This window comes from Chiroxiphia lanceolata, chromosome 1, assembly GCF_009829145.1.
Source record: "Chiroxiphia lanceolata isolate bChiLan1 chromosome 1, bChiLan1.pri, whole genome shotgun sequence".
Classification (NCBI taxonomy): Eukaryota; Metazoa; Chordata; class Aves; order Passeriformes; family Pipridae; genus Chiroxiphia; species Chiroxiphia lanceolata.
In genome coordinates this window covers 111,878,149-111,899,720 of record NC_045637.1, presented here as the reverse complement: position 1 = coordinate 111,899,720, position 21,572 = coordinate 111,878,149, and the positions used below count along the sequence as shown (strand labels likewise).

Genomic DNA, 21,572 nt, shown 5'->3' with positions numbered 1-21,572 from the left:
CAGAAGCTGCAAGCATAAATGATGCTTGCGATACTCACCAGTGTGGCAATACCTCTATTCAAAGAGGAAAACGAGGGCTGCCAGGACTCTGTTCTGTGAAAATGAGTACCTTTTAAAAATTGAAGTTGGGAATCTGAGTTCTTATTTTTATGGAGTAAATACAGGAGGGAAAAAGACCTAAGCCATTCTATATGCCATTAATTCATTCTGAAAGATAAACTTCTAGCTAGCTACTTACACAAGTCGTTTGGGGCTATTTTCAACTGGTGCTCATGAAAGGCCTTTGGTATGTAGCTATAGTTTTGCTTACCTTTTTCCTCCTGAAGTCAATGCAGCAATTTGTATGGATGCTACTTAACTGACCTTGGAAACCACCAGCATGAAAACCTGCTCACTTTATGCTAGAACAACATAGTAGCACTAGCAGTACTAATGATGCAGTGAATGGGGGGAAAAGGGAAAAACTTGGAGTGGGGAGAAAGAAACACTAAGAACCCATTTTTAGTTGCAAATGTCTGAGCATCTTAAATTTACAGCTCTTTGAAATTCTTCCAAGGAAAATACCTGACTAGAATCCCTGGATATTAAGCTGTCACTTGTAATTTTGGTTTTGGGTCAGATCAGAATTATCAGGGAAATATTTTAAAAGCGCTATGCTGGATGCAGCAAAATCAATTATTACGCCTTTCATTTTCAATTCCAGTCTTAAAAGAATAAACTGTAGATCTGCTCTGCTCGACATACTTTTCCCATGATGAGATAATTTTCCTCTATTAGAAAGAAATTTCAAATTGACAAAATAAAAGAAAAGTATGTGTTACACATGTAATTGAAAAAAGTGTGAATGTAAGGAAGGGGAGAAAGAGGGGGAAGGGGCAGAGGAAAAGGAAGAGAGGGAGAACAGAGAGGAAAGGGGAAAGGAAAAGAAAAAGGAGTAAACAGCAAACGCCACAAACAAAACAGAGTCCTCTCTAAACTCAATTAAAATTGTAATCTTTCATGTTCAGAGAGTGAACTGGAAGAATATGAGCTGAATTAAGTGTTCCTTTTCTAAAGCATATGAATGAATCATGTTCCTGAGTGTATTATTTAGTACTTATCAGAGAAGGGCTTGATGCCAGCAAATTCTGAATCATAACAGCTTACAGGGATTAACAGCAGTTCCAAAGAAAATACAGAAATCATTTGAAATATTTAAACATTTTCAGTTCCTGCTTTGCAAGCAGAGCTAGGTAAATAACAGACATGATCTGTGTGATGGCAGGGGGATTGCAACTAGATGATCTTCAAGGTCCCCTGCCACCCAGGTTATTCTATGATTCTATGATCAAATAGGGCTAAATAAAACCATTTCAGTGGAAGGGACCAGTGCCCATCCACTTCACCACTTGCAGTCTTGCATAGCCACTTGTGCTCCTCCAGGATGGGTTGGGGGCAGAGCCAGGCTGTGGTCCAGCTCTCAGCCTGCCCCAGTCAGAGTCAGAAGGACCACAAGAGTTCAGCAGCAGCATTTGCACCTCCTAATGTGTATTCCTCCCTGAGGGATTGCGGATTGCTCTTCTGTCACCACATATTCACTGTGTGGTTATGCCTGGTTCAATACAACCACATCTCTGGTTATAGCCAGGTTACTGTGTGTTTAATCAAACTCGCTCTGTACCTAACATGGCTTGGCATTCAGTTCATAATGCACAGTGATTTTTAAATGGAGCAGCAAGCAAGAGCTGATTATCATACATCTTATTCACAAAAGAGAGCTGGAAGCATGCAAATCAAGGGTAAATCACTGCAACACTTACACTGTTTGGTCTGTCACAGGAATGCTACATAATCGTGTGCAAAATCCCGACATTAAAATTCACTCACTATGTTTAATTACAGCACTCAGGCGTCTTAGGGGAGCTGGAATCTGCTGAACACTGAGAAATAGATACTGTCATGTAATTGGGTTTCAAAAAAAAAAATGAGGGAATGCCTGTCTCACCTACCAGGGAAATAGTTAATGAAGCAAGGGAATACAAATTCCCTGAAGCTAACCACCAAAAGGCATCAACTCATGAAATAACTAACAAAGCCAAATTCAGGTAGAATGGGTTTGACCTTCCCTTTGTTAATATTAAAAGAATTGCAAAAGAAGCTCTGCAAGGTAAAAATACCAGTGAACTCAGAAATTATTAGGCTGGGAAAAAGTCAATAGCCACAGAAAAAAAAAGTCATCAGAGCTTGAGGGAGGAGTGGGTTAAGCAAAATGAAATGGCAGCAATATCTATCACTTGCCAGAAGGATAGCCTAATAAAATGACATATTCAGGAAGGTGAGACAAAATGTCAACCTTCCCTGCAAGATGACAAATAAATTGCAATGACCTGATTTATGCCTACATGAATGACCCAGTAAAATGCATCTTGAAAAAGAAATGAGACTTTATTACTGGGAATAAACTAGGGAAGGGGATGCTGCCAGAGGCTACACTGATATATTTAACTTCTCAAACCAGGCAGTTTTCAGACAGTCTTCTGTATTTAAGGGGTTGCACATATGTCCCAGTACCTTCCAAAATTCCTAACTCTATAGGGAATTGCTTATCTGTGGGATCATACATGGAAAATTGTGCCATCACTGAAAAGGTCATTCTCACACAAATTGCAATTTCAGACGTTTAAAACTTGACAGATCTTGAAGACAACACTGCAGGCAGCAGGCTGAATTCCGTCACATAAGGTACAGATCGTGAAGAACTCCAAACTGAACAGTGATGGGGCCCTGCCCTCTTGAAAGACGAGTGTGGTTTACAGTGTGTACTGCACTCAGCAACCACAAGAACAAAAGCTTTGCCATGTAGGCACGTAATTTTGTCCTTTTTTACAAATTACATTGGAAAGGGTTGGTCAGAGACCTTCCTCTGCAACAATTTTCTATCAGAAAATACCTATTTATAAGGGGTGTGCTGGAAAGAGGGGAATACAGGACTGCATTGGCATATGTATACAGAGAGTTGTGGGGAGAGGAATTTCTCATCAAATGCTCTCAACATGAAAATGAGCTTTCTAGGATAAGCAGGACAAAACTGTTATAGAGATTATACTGTGATTTAATGTGATCAAATGAGCTGTTGATGAAATTTTATCAAAATCAGAATGACATTAAGTCAAAATGAAGAACAATACCTAAACAAGTTAAAGGAGTACCCTAAGTGAAGTACACCGATGACTAAACATTCAGCTAGGCATCACTGGATATGCAGGAGGAAATGGGCTACTATCCTCTATTCTGATAATTTGGAATCTCATATCAAGGTTAGTTTCACAATAATTTGGAGGGAGTAGTAAGATAATAAATGGAATCTAATCCACAAGAATAGCCTGGCTTTAACTGAGATCAATTGGACTCACAAATATCCTGTTAAGGTCAACTCAGAAAAAAGGTGTTGACTTTCTGTAAAGGAGAAAACTTGCATGAGAAGATTTAGAACATGGTGTTCATTTACCCCACAGATGGGTTTCCAAATGTGAATAATTTGCTTCGCAGCTCTATGTTAATATAATGGAGTGGGTGACTAGAATAGTTATATCCTTAATAATGCGAGGAGGAAACTCACGCTTCTGAAATTGTGGAAATGGTTGCACTGACTGAAGATGTACTAGATCAGTATCAAATGGCATCAGTGAAAATGACAAGAGAAATTGTTCGTTTATGCACATCTACTTTTTATTTACAGATGTCTAGTCTTTACAGCAGTAGGTGGCATGAAATTTTTGCAGGGTATTATACTTCACATAATTTTCTTCAGAAAGGAATTTTGACAGAGAAATCCCAGCAGTCTGCACAGTTGTAGAAAAGTGTCAAGTACTGCACAGACCAATGCTCTTCCACAGAGGAGATTTCAACATGAATTGAGAAATACTAAAGACTGCATGGAAAAGCCATGTTCAGATTTTGATGTATCTGCCAGCTGACAGAATGCAGCAGAGGTCCCAGAAAAGCATTTGGAGGAAACTGCAGCTAAGCAGTTTCTTAGCAAAAGAAACTTGGGAGGGACTGCTTGTGACTGGTGCACTGGCATAGGAACTGAGTTCCTGGAAGAAGAGGCACCACAAAGAAGACGAAAAGATGAAAATTTCACAATGGAAAAGGCAGAGCTGTAAGAATTGACAGTATCTGCCCAGATAAAGGGCCTGCAGGTAAATACATACACACACACACTGTTACGAAGTCATCTCCCCAACACAGTTATGATTCTTGGAATAAAAAGTGGTGATTGTAGAAACCCCTGTGTGGCAGTAGTCTGCAAATACAGGTTTTGCATAGGCAAATACGAACTATGTTTTTGTATATATTATATAATTGTGCCAGTCTAGGTCCTCAGCCATTAAATACAAGGATTTTCAATCCAGTTTGATGATTGAAAGTATTAGCAATTCCTTTTCACCAGTGAAGTTCTAGTCCTGGGTTATCCAAACACTTCAGAATACGTTTACCCACATCTGAGCTTACTGATAAACATAAGCCACAAGTTTTTCTGTACAGGTTACTGTTTTTCTATTTTTATTCTGTTGTATGTCTATGCAAATTTGGTCCTACTAAAGCACTAAATAAAAGGGTTCATGTCTTTTCCCTCAAGGTTTTTAAACTTGTTTAGATATGCTAAGCAGCTTTTTTGCTTAACAGCCTCCAGAAAGGTTGTTTCTTTAATTAAAGTGATAAAGGGAGATATTAATAATTACGCATATTTTTATTTATTGATCTGCATGAGTAGATAAAATTTTAACATCTCTACATTTTAACAGCTCTATGTAGGGATTTCATGAAATATTTAGTGTCACGTATAGTGCCAGTTATTCTGTGCATCATTCTTTTGCCCCAGTTTTAATTAACTACTACTATACCACTATCTCAATCAAAGCAAGTTTCTGCTTTTCTCCTTGTGTGGGGAAAAACTGTCTCAAGGTATTTAATACAGATCCTTCCAGCCATGGTAACTTTCTGAGTCTTCATCCACAAACCCAGTCATGGCTTCAGGATGAAATGACGTGTTAAGTAATTCTTGGAGATGAGGCTCTGATTACTAAAGCAGACAACAAGCTGTAAACTCTGGAATCTCTTTCCACTAAAGCCTTAATTGAAACCACAGTATTTAAGTATGGACTGATACTTGTATTTGGGACTGATGCACTGATTTAGATATGACTTCCATAACAGGTACTGCATTTCACATACCTTCTCCTATTTCTCCTCCCTAACTGCCCTCTGCTGGTACCTCAGAAAATGTGTTTGTGGGACAGCTGGACCTTTCACTGGACTTGCGTTTCATCACTTCTTGGATCTACACTGAAAGGGACGTGCTGGACTGGGAACCCTTGACCTTTTATTTTCTCCTTTCATTTTTTCCCCGTCTTAATTTTCAAGTGCACTTTACTGCATGAGGGAAGGAAGGTCTCACATACAGTTTTCAGTCATAGTGAACGTACTTGCTTAGGCCTAAAATATAAAGAAGAAATCCTACAGAGCAATCTTTGCATCTACTCAGCAACTGCTGCAATTCATTGTTTGCAGAAGCTAATGTTGCAACTCAGACTGACTTCAGATTCTTCATATCTTTCGTGGAATGTGGCCCAGTTTCTAAATTTTATACTCCGAAGTATTTTGTAGAGCTCTACACATAAATAATTACTGCCCTTTGCAGGAATAATGTACTCTTTGCTCATTAGTGGCCTTTGAGGAGGTTGCTAGTCAAGTGTGTTTTACACAAGCAGTTTATTTGCTAACATATGATCTCAGTGTGAATGTCAGTTTCGAGAAGCTATTTGAGGATTTACAGTTAAAGAGGTTATTTGCCTAAATGAAAAAAGTATCAGGAAACATAATTTATCTTCCATGTGTTTCAAGGGCCCTTTAACTGAAGAAAAATCTACAGTACCATTAAGAGTGAATAAAAAACCATAGGAATTTAAAATAATTAAGAACTAACTTCTGAAATAGATTTTGAATACAAATAAGATGAAGACCAATTCTATTACATGATTTTACAAAACTATGTGGCCAAACATACGGAAACACAAGTTGAGTGCTTAGATCAGAATGGGGATGGCCTATCAAGAATGGGAAGTTCCACAAATAACTAATGCAGTAGATGCTTAAAAGCATTTGATAAAATACATCTAACCTTTGTCTTTTTCAAGGTATGAGTATTTATTTGACTACACAAAAGCTGATTCTCACATGTTTGTGAATGCTTTTTATTAATCCAATGAAGAACTCTAAATGTATGAACAAACATAAAACTATGCCTAAAAAAAATCATTAAAATCATCCAGGTAAATGGGAGGCACTGAGCATTTGGGTGTGAGGTGAACAATTAACAAAAAAGTTCAAATTCAGTAAAACTCTTAATTCCATCTCAGTGCCATCTGTATTTTGCGTAATTCCTCAGTATTTGCTTGAGTCAGACTTTATTCAATGGGATTAGATAATAAGGTCTAGTGTCTTGATGAATCAGAAGTTTTAATTCAAAGATAAATATTTAATGTAATATAATGAGATTCGTAACAAGCACAAGCAAAAGGAAAGCTACTAACTGCAGAAATCAGATTTCAAAGTCAGGAGCAGATTTTCAAGTCCTGCCATGGGCTTCACCCACAGTATCATCATTAAAACCTGTAATCATGTAAGATCCTTTAGGAAGTATTTCAGCCTTTAGCATTGTGTACATGTAAAGCATTTATCCTTACAAACAAGCTATTTACAGTCCCACTCCAGACCTTTTTCCTTTGATGGAAACAGTAATCGCTGCAGAATGAAAGATGAGCTACACTGATGGCTAGTTGCTTGTATTCCAGCACTGGTAAAACAAATCATTAAGATCAAAGGACCAGCCATTTCAATAAACTGTACACTGTTGTTATTGTGACATATGGCTCTGTTCTGCCAGAGGGAAGGTATAAAACAGCACAAAAGAGAAATCAATTTTTTTTTACTCAATGGTTCAGTGTTAAAAACAAATATTATATAAGTATATATAATTCCTATATGTTATATGCATACCTATATATTAATACACAGTGGAACTCTAGTTGTATATACAAAGAGGTATATACAGGTATATACAGGTCCTGACTTGCAGTTAGGACATGGCCAGACCTTATGCTGGGACACAGGGGAAAGTAAGTGCTTCCTGACTCCCCAGTTTATTCATAGGCTTCTCTGCCTTACAAAATGGTGTTGTTGTTCCATGCTGAGCAGGGGACCATCTTATGATTCAAATGAAAAGTATAGGGGGAAGAGCTGCCATGGAGAATAGGACACATTCAAAATTATTATTACGTAACTTGGAGAGTTTCATGTCTTTTATAAGCTTTTGGTCACAGTTCTTTTATTTCAACTGATGAATGAGTTTGCTTTTCCTCACATCTGGGTATTCAACCAGTAAAGATGCATGTCATCTACCTTTTGAAAACAGCATTCCCTTGAAGGGGCCTCCTTAGAAGCTCCAAGCCAGCACAAAGAGTTAGATGTAACCTCATCTGCCTTAAGTACACTCGCTAACTCATTGTTCAAAACATGTAGAGTGAATATATGCATATTTAGTAGTGATCAACTGATTTTTCAGGATCCTGGCTAAGCTGATATTCCTGGTCACCAGAAATCATTTGATTTGACTTCTGATCCAGAGAACTCAATACAGAAATTACTAAGGTAAAAAATAAATATTAAATGATCCTTTAAAACATTAAACAATTCAGTGCCCTGTGACTTTCATAATTTTCACCTGCTTCTCTATGCTAGAAAACGGTGGAGTAGACTTGCACAATTTGAAGGTAAAATTATACCAGTGATATAATTTTTAATATAAAAGAAAGCTTCTGAAAATGTTTAAACAGAAACATGCATTTTTCACTTATTGCTTCATGAGGTCATGTTTAAACATTCATGAGTCATTTATCTTAAAATAAATTTTTCTTCATGGACCTGTCTGATTATTTTACCAAATATTTTCAATAAGTTTTTAATGTGTTTTCCCCTTTCCAGTATTTCTAACTACATGTTAGAACCTAATTTCTTAAAACTAATGAATGTTTCTCCTTCCGTTATGATCCCTTGCTGCTGTTGCTTAGCCACTGATTATATCACCTAGACACTTTATCTTCTCTTTTATGAAAAATGTTGTTATAGCCTGAAACAATTCCACCATATAGATAAAGTATTAAGTATTTTGTGCAGGTGAATAGCTCTTCCATTTCCCATACCATTATCAGACTGGCCAATTCCTATAGGACTGCAGCATTTCTACAGTCAGGGTATAATCAACATCTCTTTCTCATTCTCTGAATATTGCTGATAAAAGAATGAATCTTATTCCTTCACGCTTAGCTAGGCAAAACGGTGCTATTTATTTAACCGTTTCAGGAATCTCTGAACCATACAGATAAACTGGCTTTTGGATGAGCAGGGTTTATTCCACTGTATCAAGGGATGTGAGACAGCACTTAATTTGGAGCATTAATTACTTAGATACATTATATTGTGCTGATATGTACAGAAACATAAATTATGAGAAGACTTGGCTTGATCGACAGAAATAACTAGATTATATAAAGAAAAAATATGCATTTTGAGTACTGAGTCTTGAGTATTACTTGCCAATCCAATTCCTCCCAAAATACAAATAAATTGAATGTTTCCAATCAAAGAAGTAGTTTAATTAATAACCACAGGCCCCTTTTTATTTTTGTTTTTCGAATTTAAAAAAGCAGTCTGTTGGTATATAAGTAGCAAAAGTACTAAAGTACTTAACACTCTACAGCAGTGCTACTGGAATGCAGAAAGCATTACAAACAACAGATTTTACTTCATTCAACTATTCTTTCATTTGATTCAAATATATTAATCCTGAGACCCAGTGAAAACCACTCCATTTTCCTTGGTTTGGATTGAAATCAGCCAGTTCCACCTATCTGAGATATTTGATGGGTACAATCTATAAAACTTCAGGTTAAGAGCACTGCCATCTGCGTGGTCTTATATTTTAATCTTACTAAAGACATGTCACGCCATGCAACTGATTGCACTCTGGCTCTAAACAGCCCTTAGAGGTTAAGCAAGTCCTTCTTTTCACCTCTGGCTGATCTTAATCTGGAACAGAAATCCTGCTCCATTATTTGAAGCACAACTGGACTCACTGGAGCAGTTATGGATCTGTGCCACATTTCAGATTTTTACTGATATTTTTATACTTTTTAAATTGCATATACAAAAGATTTGTTTTGTAGGTCATATGTGCTCATACATCTTAAGGCTGCCACTCAACACTATAAAGTCCAGTACAGAACTTGTAGATCATTTTTGTGAAGGTCTGCTCCTCTTAATTTCTTTCCTTCTTTTGAAAAATTTTAAGTTCTCATTTCCAATTTGCTGGATTCAAAATGTGCAAGTATAAAGAAAAGGTCCTTACTTGAAGTTTTGATCAGAAAGCCCTGACTATGTTGAATCAACTTGTCCATGGGAATATATTTATAGTGTCGCAACTTGAGAACTTGTACAGGTCAAATACATGCCAGAAAGGTAACATTTCCCAAGGGAAAGAACTTCTGACTTTTGTTCAGCCCTAGTCCATAGCTCATACAGCCTTAGTTGTGCTGATTAGCATCAACAGGCATTTTCTGCAGCACAATAGAACAGAATGATGCTGATGATTTCATTTAAAAAATAACTGACTATTATTTTTTTACTGATTGAAATATATTGAGAGAAGAATCCTGATTTGGGGTTAATATTTCTGTATAGGAAGGACCGTGCCACTTAACTATTAACTAAAAAATACACCTTAAGTGATAAAATAAGAAATTCTGTGTGAATAAACCAGCCCATTTTATTACTTTCCCTTTTTTGAAGTACATTAATCTCTGAATTATTGCTAATAATTACTAAATTCCTAGACAGTTACTGGGGAATTATCAGCTCACAATAAAATATTAATTTTCTCAGACTTATTGACTAAGTTTGACCATCAAATTCTTACAGAAATTGTATCAGGATAACATTTTCCTTATTATTCTTTGAGAAGATATCTCATTACCATGCAAATGGAAGTGCCTTTGAGCAGACTAATTGGTATATGTGACATGTAAAAGACTGAAGTCACTCCACAATTTATACAGAAAGTATAACTGAAATTTCACTGCGAATACCATTGTTTTCTTGAGATTTGGTATTTACACATAGCAAAGTGGGGGGTGGATATCTATTACATGTGCAAAGATTAGAAAGAATAGTTGTGTAAGACACTATGCCTCACCACCAGAGAAAGAACATTTAAGGAAATGAACCAATTACCAATAATTAGATTAATAATACACAATTAATTTGATAGAAGCAGGCAGCCTATTTGAAAGCAACAGAAGTATATAATGTAATCAAAGCATATTTGGTCCAATTCCCTGCATTTGTTTATTTATTTAAAAGCATGTTTTGTACACACATTATCACTACCTTTTAATATTTATTTTAGAAGAGAGTGTAATAGTCGACAGGCCAGGAGAACACTGAAAAAGTCCATGTGTTTACTTCTAAGAATAGACATGGTCTGTAAGCAGTTTAGGCAACTTCAAATTCAGTTTTGGACACAACTTCTCAGGAACACTGTTTTGTAGGATGGGATAGAAACAGACTACCAAATGTATCAGAAAGGATGCTACCAGCATCTGTGACACAGGCTTCAAGTTTATAAACTTGAACATATAGACACAGAAAATTCCACTCCAATATGTAGTTTTAGCATGTGAATACAAACCTGAACCTTAACACACAAATCAGCCAAACTGCCAAGAACTGTGCCTTTCTTTATCATGAAGCTAATCTAAACTCACTGTCACTCTCAAAAGCAGGTTAAGCTAGACTAATCTTTCTGATGTGCAGTCATTCTTCTTAAGTGCCTAAACATGGATCTTCTGCAGCCAGCCACAAGGTAGTCATTGATTTCGCATTGTGAAAACACTTTCTAAAGACAATTCTGTAATCAAATGTGGTTATTTACCTGTCATAGTCTTGGCAAATCTCCCCAACAGCTACCAATGCTTTCAAATACTCATTGGGTTGATAGGGGTGGATGTAGTGCAGTGAGCAGCTGTTCCTAGGATCACCATTTGATGCAGTGAAATCTATAGCTACCTGGAAAAGAAGAAAAGTCAATGTCTTGCAAAGCTCTTCTGAGCATATCCACATCAACCACATATCTTCACCAGAAACAGTTTGCTGTAGAGTCTGCAGCCTTAAAGCAAAGGTCATTTTACAGTGTACTTAATCAAATGTGTAGTAGGATAGTACTGATAAATACATTTAGAAGCAAATGACAGTCTATAAAATAAGAGCTAATAAAACTGAAATGGCACAATTAGAAAAAAAATTGCCTGCATTGCTATTCTATGAGGGAAAACATTTTCTAATACAAATGAATCAATTTAACTATCTCTAGGTTCTCATACTTAATTAAATTATTCCAGCTAAGTTGATGTTCAGTACATAAAAGCTTTGCAGCAAAAACGTCCCTGGAGAGTTAAGGGTCCTACTAAAACTATAAATTAAAACTAAAATTAGGGGCATTTCTTAGTTCTTTAATCCTTACTGTGGCTGTAGTAGCAGATATTGCCTGTCTGGTATTTTTTTGTCTTCAAAACATCTAAGCATTAAATAATTAACCCTCCCAATTTCACAGTTGATAGCAAGCTTAAATGTGAGCCACAGTGTAAAAACAAAGCTTGAATCCTTCACAGGTTTTTTTTGTTGTATGAAAAAGCTTAGAGAACATTGTGGGAAGCAGTCAATGCAAAAGCAAATATTAATGAATCCTCTTCAAATTAATTTCTCCCTTTTAAAATGCTCTTTATACTTCTCACTGAAGATGTACTCTGGCATGCATTTTCCTGTGATATGACCGTCATGGATCAAAAAGTCCTCTGCTGAATTTTTGATGCTGCTTTATAGGAATTCCTAAAAGGAGTTGTTTAGGAATTCTTAAACAAGAATCCTAAAGTGTTTCAAAACACTTTATACAAATTTATAAGATTTCAAAATTTCCTCGTGATTTTTTCCAATAACCTATTCCTCTAAAAAACCCATTACACTTGAATATTCAATAAACAAAGGCACAGAGTTTAGTTTTCAGTTTTACAGTGTAGTTGAAAGGTAAGAAAGGGTCTTGCTGAAGCCTGCAAAAAGAACTCTGAAGGCCCAGCTTGCCTGTGCAAATGTGCAGCTTCCCCAGCTGCAACCTCTGCTTGGCACAGGGAACACTATTTTATGCAGCTCTAAAATGAAAATGAAATGATATTTTCATGCTGCCTCCAAAAAACTACACAGTCCTCCTGAAACTTATTTTTTGTAGCTAAAAAGTAAAAGGGAAATATCATAGTAGGTCAACAAAACATGGTTTTCCCCCACTGTTCTTGATATTCCACCTCTATCTCTGAAGAAACTGAACTCTAGTTAGCTTGGAAATCCCTTTGTTGCCTTGATCAACTATGAACTCCCAGCACCTCACCACATTCAGTCGGGAGAGATGAGCTTTTTGGCTTGCAAATAAAGTAATCCTTCACCACTGCTTCCTACTCGCTATTCACTCACTGAGGCACTGAGTTTGTTTTCCATAGAGATTTTTTTCCAAAATTATAGCTTGATTTAACTTGAATAAATCAATGGGAAACCTCTCATGCCTGCACCTGTGAGTGTACATAACTAAGAAACACTACGTGTACGTATTCGAGCAAGAAAGAGATACTATTGGTTCGTGAAACCTAAGGTAAATCCAGGGATGCTTGTATGGACTAGCTTAGTTTTGGGATACTTATTTGTTAAAAATCTTACTAAAGGTATGCACATTTTCTTAAAAATATGTACATTTTTTCTAATACTAATTCAACCTTAAATTTGATTACAGAAGGTGCAAAAATGTCACTGTATGATAGAGAAACAAAGGGTATTCCTGTAAAGTTGTTTAAAGTATGTGTTTTTACTGATAATCTCAAAAAGCTAAAACACATTAACAAGACTTGAGTGATACAGCAAACAAAACCGGACAAGTCTTCCTTCATGGCTGTTAGCCATGGCTAAATGCTTTGGAAATGAAAACAAGAGCACAGTGTAGGAATCAGGAGTGGGTTTCATGAGCTTGGAAAAAAGCTTGTGGCTAGTGTTTGGGAAAGAAAAAAACACTTCCTAGAACAAGCTTCCTTTTGGAAATGGTCATTGCAGTAGAGGTCTGCTGATAAGTAAAAAAAATTCCTAATTTCCTGTGATGAAGCATTTATGAATGTTTGTACTTGGATGCAGTGTGCTTGAATTTGATCCAACTCTCTGACTCTCAAGGGGAGGACTTATAAGAAAGATGAACGCTGCTGTAACTTGCCATAGTTCCAAAATAACAATGCAGAGCTCTGCTCTTTTAGCATTACCCAACAGTACTAAGGTCTTGTGTAAATACTCAGGATAAGGATTTGTAAAAGTAAGTTAACATATCACAGAAGTTATGTTAATCTTACAACTGAACTTATCTTTTGGGCAGCAAAGTAGGAATCTTTCTTACAGTGCGTACATTTGATTTTTATCAGTGTATCTTTAATGTATCTGTTCCAATGTATCAGTCATCTTCCCCAGCTAAATAAGAGCGTAACTGGGGGGGTTTTCCCTCAGCCTTGTAAAAAGGTGATTTTCATTACACTGAAAACATCCCACATAGCTGGGATCTCCTGCTAGATCTGTCAGCAACAAATCAGTCTGCCCAGTACCTTGACCTGCCTGATAGAGCATCTGTCCAATCTATCTTTCTATTACAGTTCCTTTTATGCATGTTACACATCCTTTCTGCTGTATTTCCCAAAGTGATGAAAATGTCTTCTGACTACAGACCCATTTGCACTGCCAGCTTCTGAACATTTCTTCTGCAGCGGGGAACACTGTCTGATAAGAGATACAACGTTTGGCAATAACTAGGGCATAAAAATAGAGGACTGGAATCAGCACTATTGATCTCTATAGATAAAAGCTTCTTAATAACTTGTTTTAAAGCAAACGAAAAGTTTACTTTTGTTTTTCACGAGACATTCTTGCTAACTACAAACCATGTTCCTACAATAGATGTACAAAGTATCTGAAGAACACACAGCGTGATGTTACCAAAGCTTTCATTATTGCCTTAAATTAGGAGGTACATCATACTACAGCTTTTCATTATCAAATGTGTGCTTAGCATCCCAGTTCCCCTCCCTCAACAAGTGCCCTTTCAAATCACAGTTGTATCATATTGCCTGTACACAGCATGAGCTCAACAGAAATGTCATTAATATTAAGACAATGACAACAACAATACATGCACCAGGACAGTTTCAAACAATCCCAGATGCATTCCTGTTAAAACAAAAAAATGGAAATCTGGGAAAGTAAAAGGAATAGGCCTCCTCTATTGCAGTGGTCTGAATTAATCAGATTAGGGCTATGTGAAAAGGAGATTATATGATGTGTGCAGAAAGCAAGGGAGCATGGAATATCTCCCCTGTAGGCTGCACCCTTTTGCTTCAGTGACCATGGGAGAGCCTCTGATACATTTCTGGAAACAGCAACAGATCTCATAACCAGTCATTTTTGACTGGTGCAATCATGCTGAGGAGGAAGGAAAATATGCAGAGAGTCAGCTTGTGATGATCTTTAAGTAGAACCACTTGGTTATGCATGTAGAGATCTATAGGCACAGAGATGTCACAATGGCTTCCCCTGAGTCTGTATAAGTTGAAAATTGATAGCGGTGAGTTTACACAAGACAGTAGCTGTTGGATTTACCATTGAGGGCAATAGTAATTCAGGGATCTCTGTGGTTCACAGTATAATGAATCTTTCATGTTTCCTTTATGCCCTCACGGCCTGCCTTTGCAGATGAGTTTACCTAAGCTTCCTATTACCAATTGTTTTGTTTCATTTCAGTAAAATGAAATACAGTAAAATATAGTAGAAGCAATACTATCCACTTCAACCCATTTATGCCACCACTTTTAAACTCGTGGTTCACAGCCTACTAATAGGAAACCTGTGACAAGCAAATAAAAGGCAAGCAAATTGCCACAACCCTCTAGTGCACTGTGTAAGAACTTGCTCTTCCATTGGAAAACATTTAGAAGGAATCAAAAAGAGTTTGAAAAGCACAGCTGTAACTTAATATGTAAATCCCTAGACACTTTCTAATGGTTGAAGTGCTCCTGGCTTGAGCTAGAATTGTAGGAAATGCATATTATATCTTTGCATGTGCCTAAGTACATGTTCTGGTTAGAAAAGGCTTTCAAATATTACTTGAAGACATAAATGTCTTTCTGCTAATGACCTTGCACACATTTGATGATTGAGTTCTTCCAGTCATATTTTTAGGGAGGAAATGCTAGGAAAGACAAATTAAAGAGGTTTCCAGGGACTGGCAAGTTTCAGATTTGGAGGAGAAATGTGCATTGCAGGCATGTGGGCATAAAAGAAGAAGTTGCTGGGTAAGGCAGGGAGGTAGTTACACAGGATGCTTTACTTGAAAGAAGACAACTAGAGAGATCTTTGAGCACTACAGTAGGTATTTCCTTCAAAACCAGAGACAAGGTCCTCAGTTCTGGGTGTTATCCAATGAGTCTGTGATATGTGCAGGCAAAGTGCATGTTTTACACCTCAAAAAGCTGACCTGTAAGCAAGAAGACAATCCACTACAATACCTGCTGCTGTTGCCGGAACTTTCTGTTGGGAAAAAATAAAAAAAAAATTTCTTTTTTTTTTTTTTTTTCCAAATCTTTGTGGAAAATGAAGACTTGTCTGGGAAAAGTGAAATAGAACATTTTAGGAGCATCCAATGTCTGACACTTGATATGTGGGAGCAGAAACAAGGCAGAGTGCTACAGGAAAATGAAAGATCTCCAGAAGAAGAATATAACCTTGCTGCAATAGACTTTAGCCCTGGAGCTGATATGAATTAGAAGTCACATAAACCAGACTGCAACTCAGCCACAATCTGTATTCCTATGCTATGGGAAATACTGATATATTATATTAATTATATTTGCTATATTCAAAATTAAAAAATAATTAAAAAATCAAACCACACAACATTAAATGTTTCTCAAAATTATTAATTGGAAATGCAAAATATTGTATTTCTGTTTATGAAGAGCTCTGCAAATTATTTTATCCTGTTTCTTGAACTCAACAGCTTCTGATTTGCTCTAAATTACTACTGTGTCCCCCTGTAGTGTCATCTTACTGTTGGTAGCTATGGCTGAGGTATGAAGCACCAGGATTTACCTCAGGCTGGCAGAGAGAGGCCCTTGGCTGGACTGTCTCTCTGCATGTATGGCATCATGTGAGGGAAAACAATTTGCTTTAATGGAGGACTAATTCTGAAAAGGAAGACTGGCCCTTAACACATTCTGCAAGAAGACCTTAATAACTTACTAAGGACTGGCATGTAAGAATTGTTTCTCTGTGAAAGTAATGAAGTGGTATCTATGGGGATTCCGTTTCTTTAAAAGAAATAAGAGAAGTAAGACACTTACTGTAAACTGTATTTGGCAGCCTCCCATGATATAATCTAAGAAAGAATGCATCTTGTGGATCTGCAGACAAGAAAGCAAGATATTCAACTTAGCTGTGTACTGATAAAATATCAGAGAGCTGCCTGAAAAAACAATAAATTGGAAGGATGAGGGGGACCACCTGAAAAATAAGTTAAAGGAAGAAATCATTAGACACAGTTTGAGACAGAAACAAAAATATAAACAGAGAAAATATTAAAATTCTTAAAAAAAGGAAAATTTACATAAAAAGTAGAACCAAGCTCTTCTTTTCAGTAGGAATTCAGTGGAAATTCTGCTGTTGATTTAGAAGGAACAAGAGCAATTTTGTAGAAATGACAGAAGGACTAAAAGGGAAACACACAAAGTTGGCAAGTCTTTAGGGACAAGAGTTTAGTACTGCCTTCTCCATTGTACAACAGCAGGGATAGGACAAGAGAAATAAAACAGGAGAGCTGGGGACAGTCAGCTTACTTTTGAGATTCAAGTCCTTGTTTTTACTTTTTGTAGAGGATCAGTTTCCATTGTTATCCTACAGGCATTTCCACTTTGTTTTGTTGTTTCCAACCACCATTAAAGTATATCACTGAGAGCTTAGCACAGAAACAGCCAAAGAGTAAAACATATATTTACCTTGCACTGGTTAAGGATGACAATGCCTGAGTTCTTGTAATTCTTCTTCTTTGCTTTGTACTTGGGGTTAATGCATTCCCATTGTACCTGTGAAAAATAGCAGTCACTCTTTGAAGGAAAATTTATGTACAAATTGAAATAATTAACAAAAATTGCACTGTCTGATTTCCACAGCTGACTAAATCATAACAAATAATGGTACACAGAGAGGAAGAAATGAAAACTATTAACTATGCAGAGAATGATCTTAATAGAAAAACGCCGAGGGCAAATATCAGTCTTTGCACATATACAGGTAGATGTGGCACTAAAAAAGATACAGAGATTCATTTGTTGTCATCTTCCAGTCTTGTAGGTTCAGGTGTTACATAAGCAAGATTGACGATCTTTTGAGATCATTTAAGAGGAGAAAAAAAGAGGAAACTTAACACTTAAGTGAAAATACTGGAGGGAGCAACCTAATGCATTGTATTAGCTACAAAACTGCAGGCACAGTAACACTGGGGTTTTGTATTAAACTCAAGACTGGAGAAATTCGGATCAGTGGTTTGTCTCGCTTTCTCTTGCAAGAGAGCAACAGTTTCTTCTGTAAGTCTGACAGCAAAATAAAAAGTTAAGAAAACCACTAAAAATTGCACAAAGATGCAGATAACTAATTACTGATACGTTTGAAAACTAACCCTAAGAATATAATAAAATCCCTTTCTGAAAATTTTCTCATGGTTTTATTTATAAATAGTCAGTTTTACAGCAAAAGAATCCTACCTTGTTGCTGAAATACATTGTCTTGTTCTCATCATGACATCTCTCAGGTTCTTAATAATTTCCATTTCAAATGTTCTGCCTTCCTCTGGTTTCAGGTAGATTGACTAGGTTCAAGCTTTCAGACCCTCACCTCTAGTATCTACAATATTATTCATGCCTCCTACTGCAGGAGTAAAATGTACATTTGCACATGCAAGTATCCATTGGCATTTGTACACACAGATTTTTATCTGTAAAGTGTTACTAAATGTGGTTAATAGCATGACTGTTTTTTTTCAGAGAGGTGTTTTTAAGCGTGGGGAGAAAACATGATGCTGGGTAACATAAAGAACAGAAGTCCAAAAGGAACCAGGATGACCTATTATCTAAAAATCCCTATTATGACATTTTGAAATAAAACATATATATGTCTTAAGTGTTACAATGTTTTTCCTATAGTGAAAACCTTCTTAAGTGTTACAATACCTTGTCTATAATGAAGTTCACGTGATATATCTTAGCAAAGTGTTTGAGCATGTAAAACTATTTTTACCTTATGAACAACCACAGCTATTTCACTGAGCTTCAAACCATTGCCTAACAGTAATTATTTGGATATCTCTGAAGTATTTCAGACTTAGAGATTTTGTCAAACATCAAAAAAAGGAAAGGCAAAATATATGGCTTTGGAGCAATATGAGACCATTTCTGCACAGGGGAGGAGGAATATTTTCGTCACTGTGAACTGGAGACAGGTGACAGAGTGAAGAATGGGAAAAGACAAAAAAACTGTTCCAACTGCAGGAAGCACATCTGCTTGCTCTCCCAGCTCAATTATTTGCTTTGTGAAACAAATTTTCCGACTGAGAAGACAGGTAGACACAGGGCCCCCATATTCAGGAAAAATCCTCCATAAATACTTTTCCTCTACTCAAGAGAAGCAGTCAGGCTTAAGAAATAAAAGCCCTTCTCTCCAAAGAAAGAGAGTACTCTGTGACACAGCACCAGAGTGCAATAAGCTCATATTTAGGAAAGCAATATGACAGCAAGGCAGAAGCATTGCCCACTCACATCTTGATATGTTGCTGTCTGGCAAAATGGTTTAACACACATTTGTCTGCTGGAAGTATTCCTATAGAGAAATCGTGCTGTCTGTAAATTATAAATAAACTGTAATATATCAAACAGAAAATAAAAACAGGAGATGGGATTTGTGTTCCTCCCTTTGACACTGAAATACACTGGAGAGATCTCATTGCTTTCCCCTGAACATCCAAGGTGCACCTCCTTAATTTTAGCATCCTCCAACATGAATACTTGTTTAAACAAGGCCTGACCTATATGAAGCCATATACTATGCGCATAATTTCTCTCATTGGGAAAAGGATTATTTAAGCCTGAAAAACATTATGTTCATGGTATGGGTATATGGACAAAGTTTACAATACCTAAGGACTAAAGTGGCACAAAACATTACTTCAGGGGAGAAAAAATCTGTGCCTGTGTCCAACCTCTCAGGTTCCCTTTGCTAACTGTAAAATGCAATTATGAATGTTCCCCTATCTTGCAATGTATTTTGAGACATATGGATAACAATTCTGAGCAACTATCTAAAGCTCATTAAAATATTCTATGTGCAAGTCACTAACATCATTGACTGATAATAAAGCAAAGGGAAGAACAGCAAAGGGAAAATTTCTAGAAAGTAGGAAAACAGAAAGAAAGAACAATTTTGCATCTATTAAATCTGTTGATGATCCTATAAAGAAGGGAAAATAATAGGAGAGGAGGGAGAAGACTGTATTACATAAAACTCAATACTCACTTACCAACCAAGATCCAATTCTGACCTTGGTAATTCCCACAGTTCAAGCTAAAGATGTCACGAGCATCATTTGAAGGAAATTCCCTATACAGGTCTTATTATATCTCCAGCTTTTCTAATGAGAACAGAGTTCAGAATACAGCTCTAAGCAGGTAAGTAATATCGAGAAACAATTCTCAAATGTTTTGCTTTCACTGTGGGGCCAACCTCAATTTCCAGTCTGTTCCTACATTCCCAGTATTGATTTGGTATCTGACATTGTTTTTTATTGATTCATTTTTGCTCTTAAATTAAGTTTTCAGTTGAGAGGAAACTAATGCAAGAGTCTGCAATCTGACACTAATGGTAAACATTGTGAAGTTTGGATTCGTCATTCTAAAAGTCACTTAGCATTTCCTCCAAATGCCTGACAGCTCTAGGCTATGCAAGCTCTTTCCCTGTCAAACACAGTGAATCTGAAACAGAAAGCAACCTGGTTTTGACCTATTTCTTGTTAATTTAAGTAATGGTGCACATGTTGGTAATGAAATCCCAAGACTGTGCTGTGTTGGTGTTTCTTTTATACCCTGAAAGTTAAACCGCTATGGGGAGAATTTCTGAATATAAAACAAACTCCATTCAGCTATTCTTCAGAGTCAGTAAACTAATGCTGATACCTGGAAGGTCCTAATCCTCTTGTGTCTGTGATGACAAGACACAGATCCCTCAATGGGAGATGTTACTCTCTGCAGTGAAGGATGCTGCCTTTCTAAACATCTTTACTCCTTCTCTTACCAAACATTCCAAAGAGAAAGAAAAGCAAACAGTGCAAGCACCCATGCCACACACCAGCAAAGGGAAGTGGAGGTGACTAAATGAAGGCAAAAAAACCCCCAAAATTTGGCCACTATGTGTCCATCAATAGCACAAACTATTCAGAAAAAGAATTGAGAGTGTCAGGAGAATTTCATGTACCCTAAGGCAAGAAAAATGACAGAGAACACTTGCTTTCTCTGGGACACTGTGCTTGTACTGCACACTTGGATACTGGGTAGTCAGTCCTATGAGGAAAGGGCTAGAAAGCTGTGGCAAAGCTTGGGTTAGCATTGGCATGCTATCTTGCCTTCCCTGCAATTCTTTTGTTTCTCTCTTATTCCTTCCTGTATAGCTGCTGCAACAAATTGTATAGTTTGTAAATGACAAAGAAGGAACCACGGTTTAATGGACAGGGCAAAAAAACCCAATCAATGGGAGGCAGCATTATATCTCATTTTGATGCCTCAAGAAAAACAAGGCACTTTTAAGTGAACTGCATCACCTCCTGTCTGAAAGGCTAGTTCATTCCTGCCATCCCTCTAGGCAAGAGGAAAGGGTGGGTTTTCTTCCCTCTTTCTGTCCCAGAAATACATCCACCATGGGAGAAGAGCTGCTTTTAATCACAATCAGAGGTCTCCTCTGGAAACTTGCCATTGGTTGCCTCATCACAGGGATTTGGCAGGTGCCTGACATGGCTGCACCCTTCACTGAGGCCTCTGCTGCCCTGTCTGGGGCCAGCAGCAGCTGCTGATATTGCAGACAGCCCTGGGTGAACTTGGCTGTCTCCTGATAAAACTAGGCATGGAATTGTCTGTTGGTGTCAACAAACTCCTTGACCCATTACCAAAGGCTTAAAGGTCTCACAGTTCTCTGAAGAGCTACCTGATGCAAAGGCCCTGAGTGAGGGTTATAGACAGTTACCTGGGCAAAGGGGGGAATCCAGTCCAGATCCCCTTGAGACACCATCCAATCTTGTGCACTTCAGCAGCTCTCCT

At 37.2% G+C, this 21,572-nt stretch overlaps 1 protein-coding gene across 3 annotated transcripts in view; it reads right to left on the bottom strand.

Annotated features, from left to right (window-relative positions):
* Positions 1-21,572, bottom strand: part of CPNE4 (copine 4) — a 228,719-nt gene that overhangs the window by 28,144 nt on the left and 179,003 nt on the right. For all 3 annotated transcript variants that reach the window (XM_032684440.1, XM_032684449.1, XM_032684432.1), the window contains exons 9-11: positions 17,214-17,300; positions 16,563-16,622; positions 11,030-11,163 (exon numbers count right to left, since the gene is read on the bottom strand). In XM_032684440.1, the coding sequence (XP_032540331.1) occupies positions 11,030-11,163; positions 16,563-16,622; positions 17,214-17,300 (281 nt within the window). The remainder of the gene's footprint in view (positions 1-11,029; positions 11,164-16,562; positions 16,623-17,213; positions 17,301-21,572) is intronic.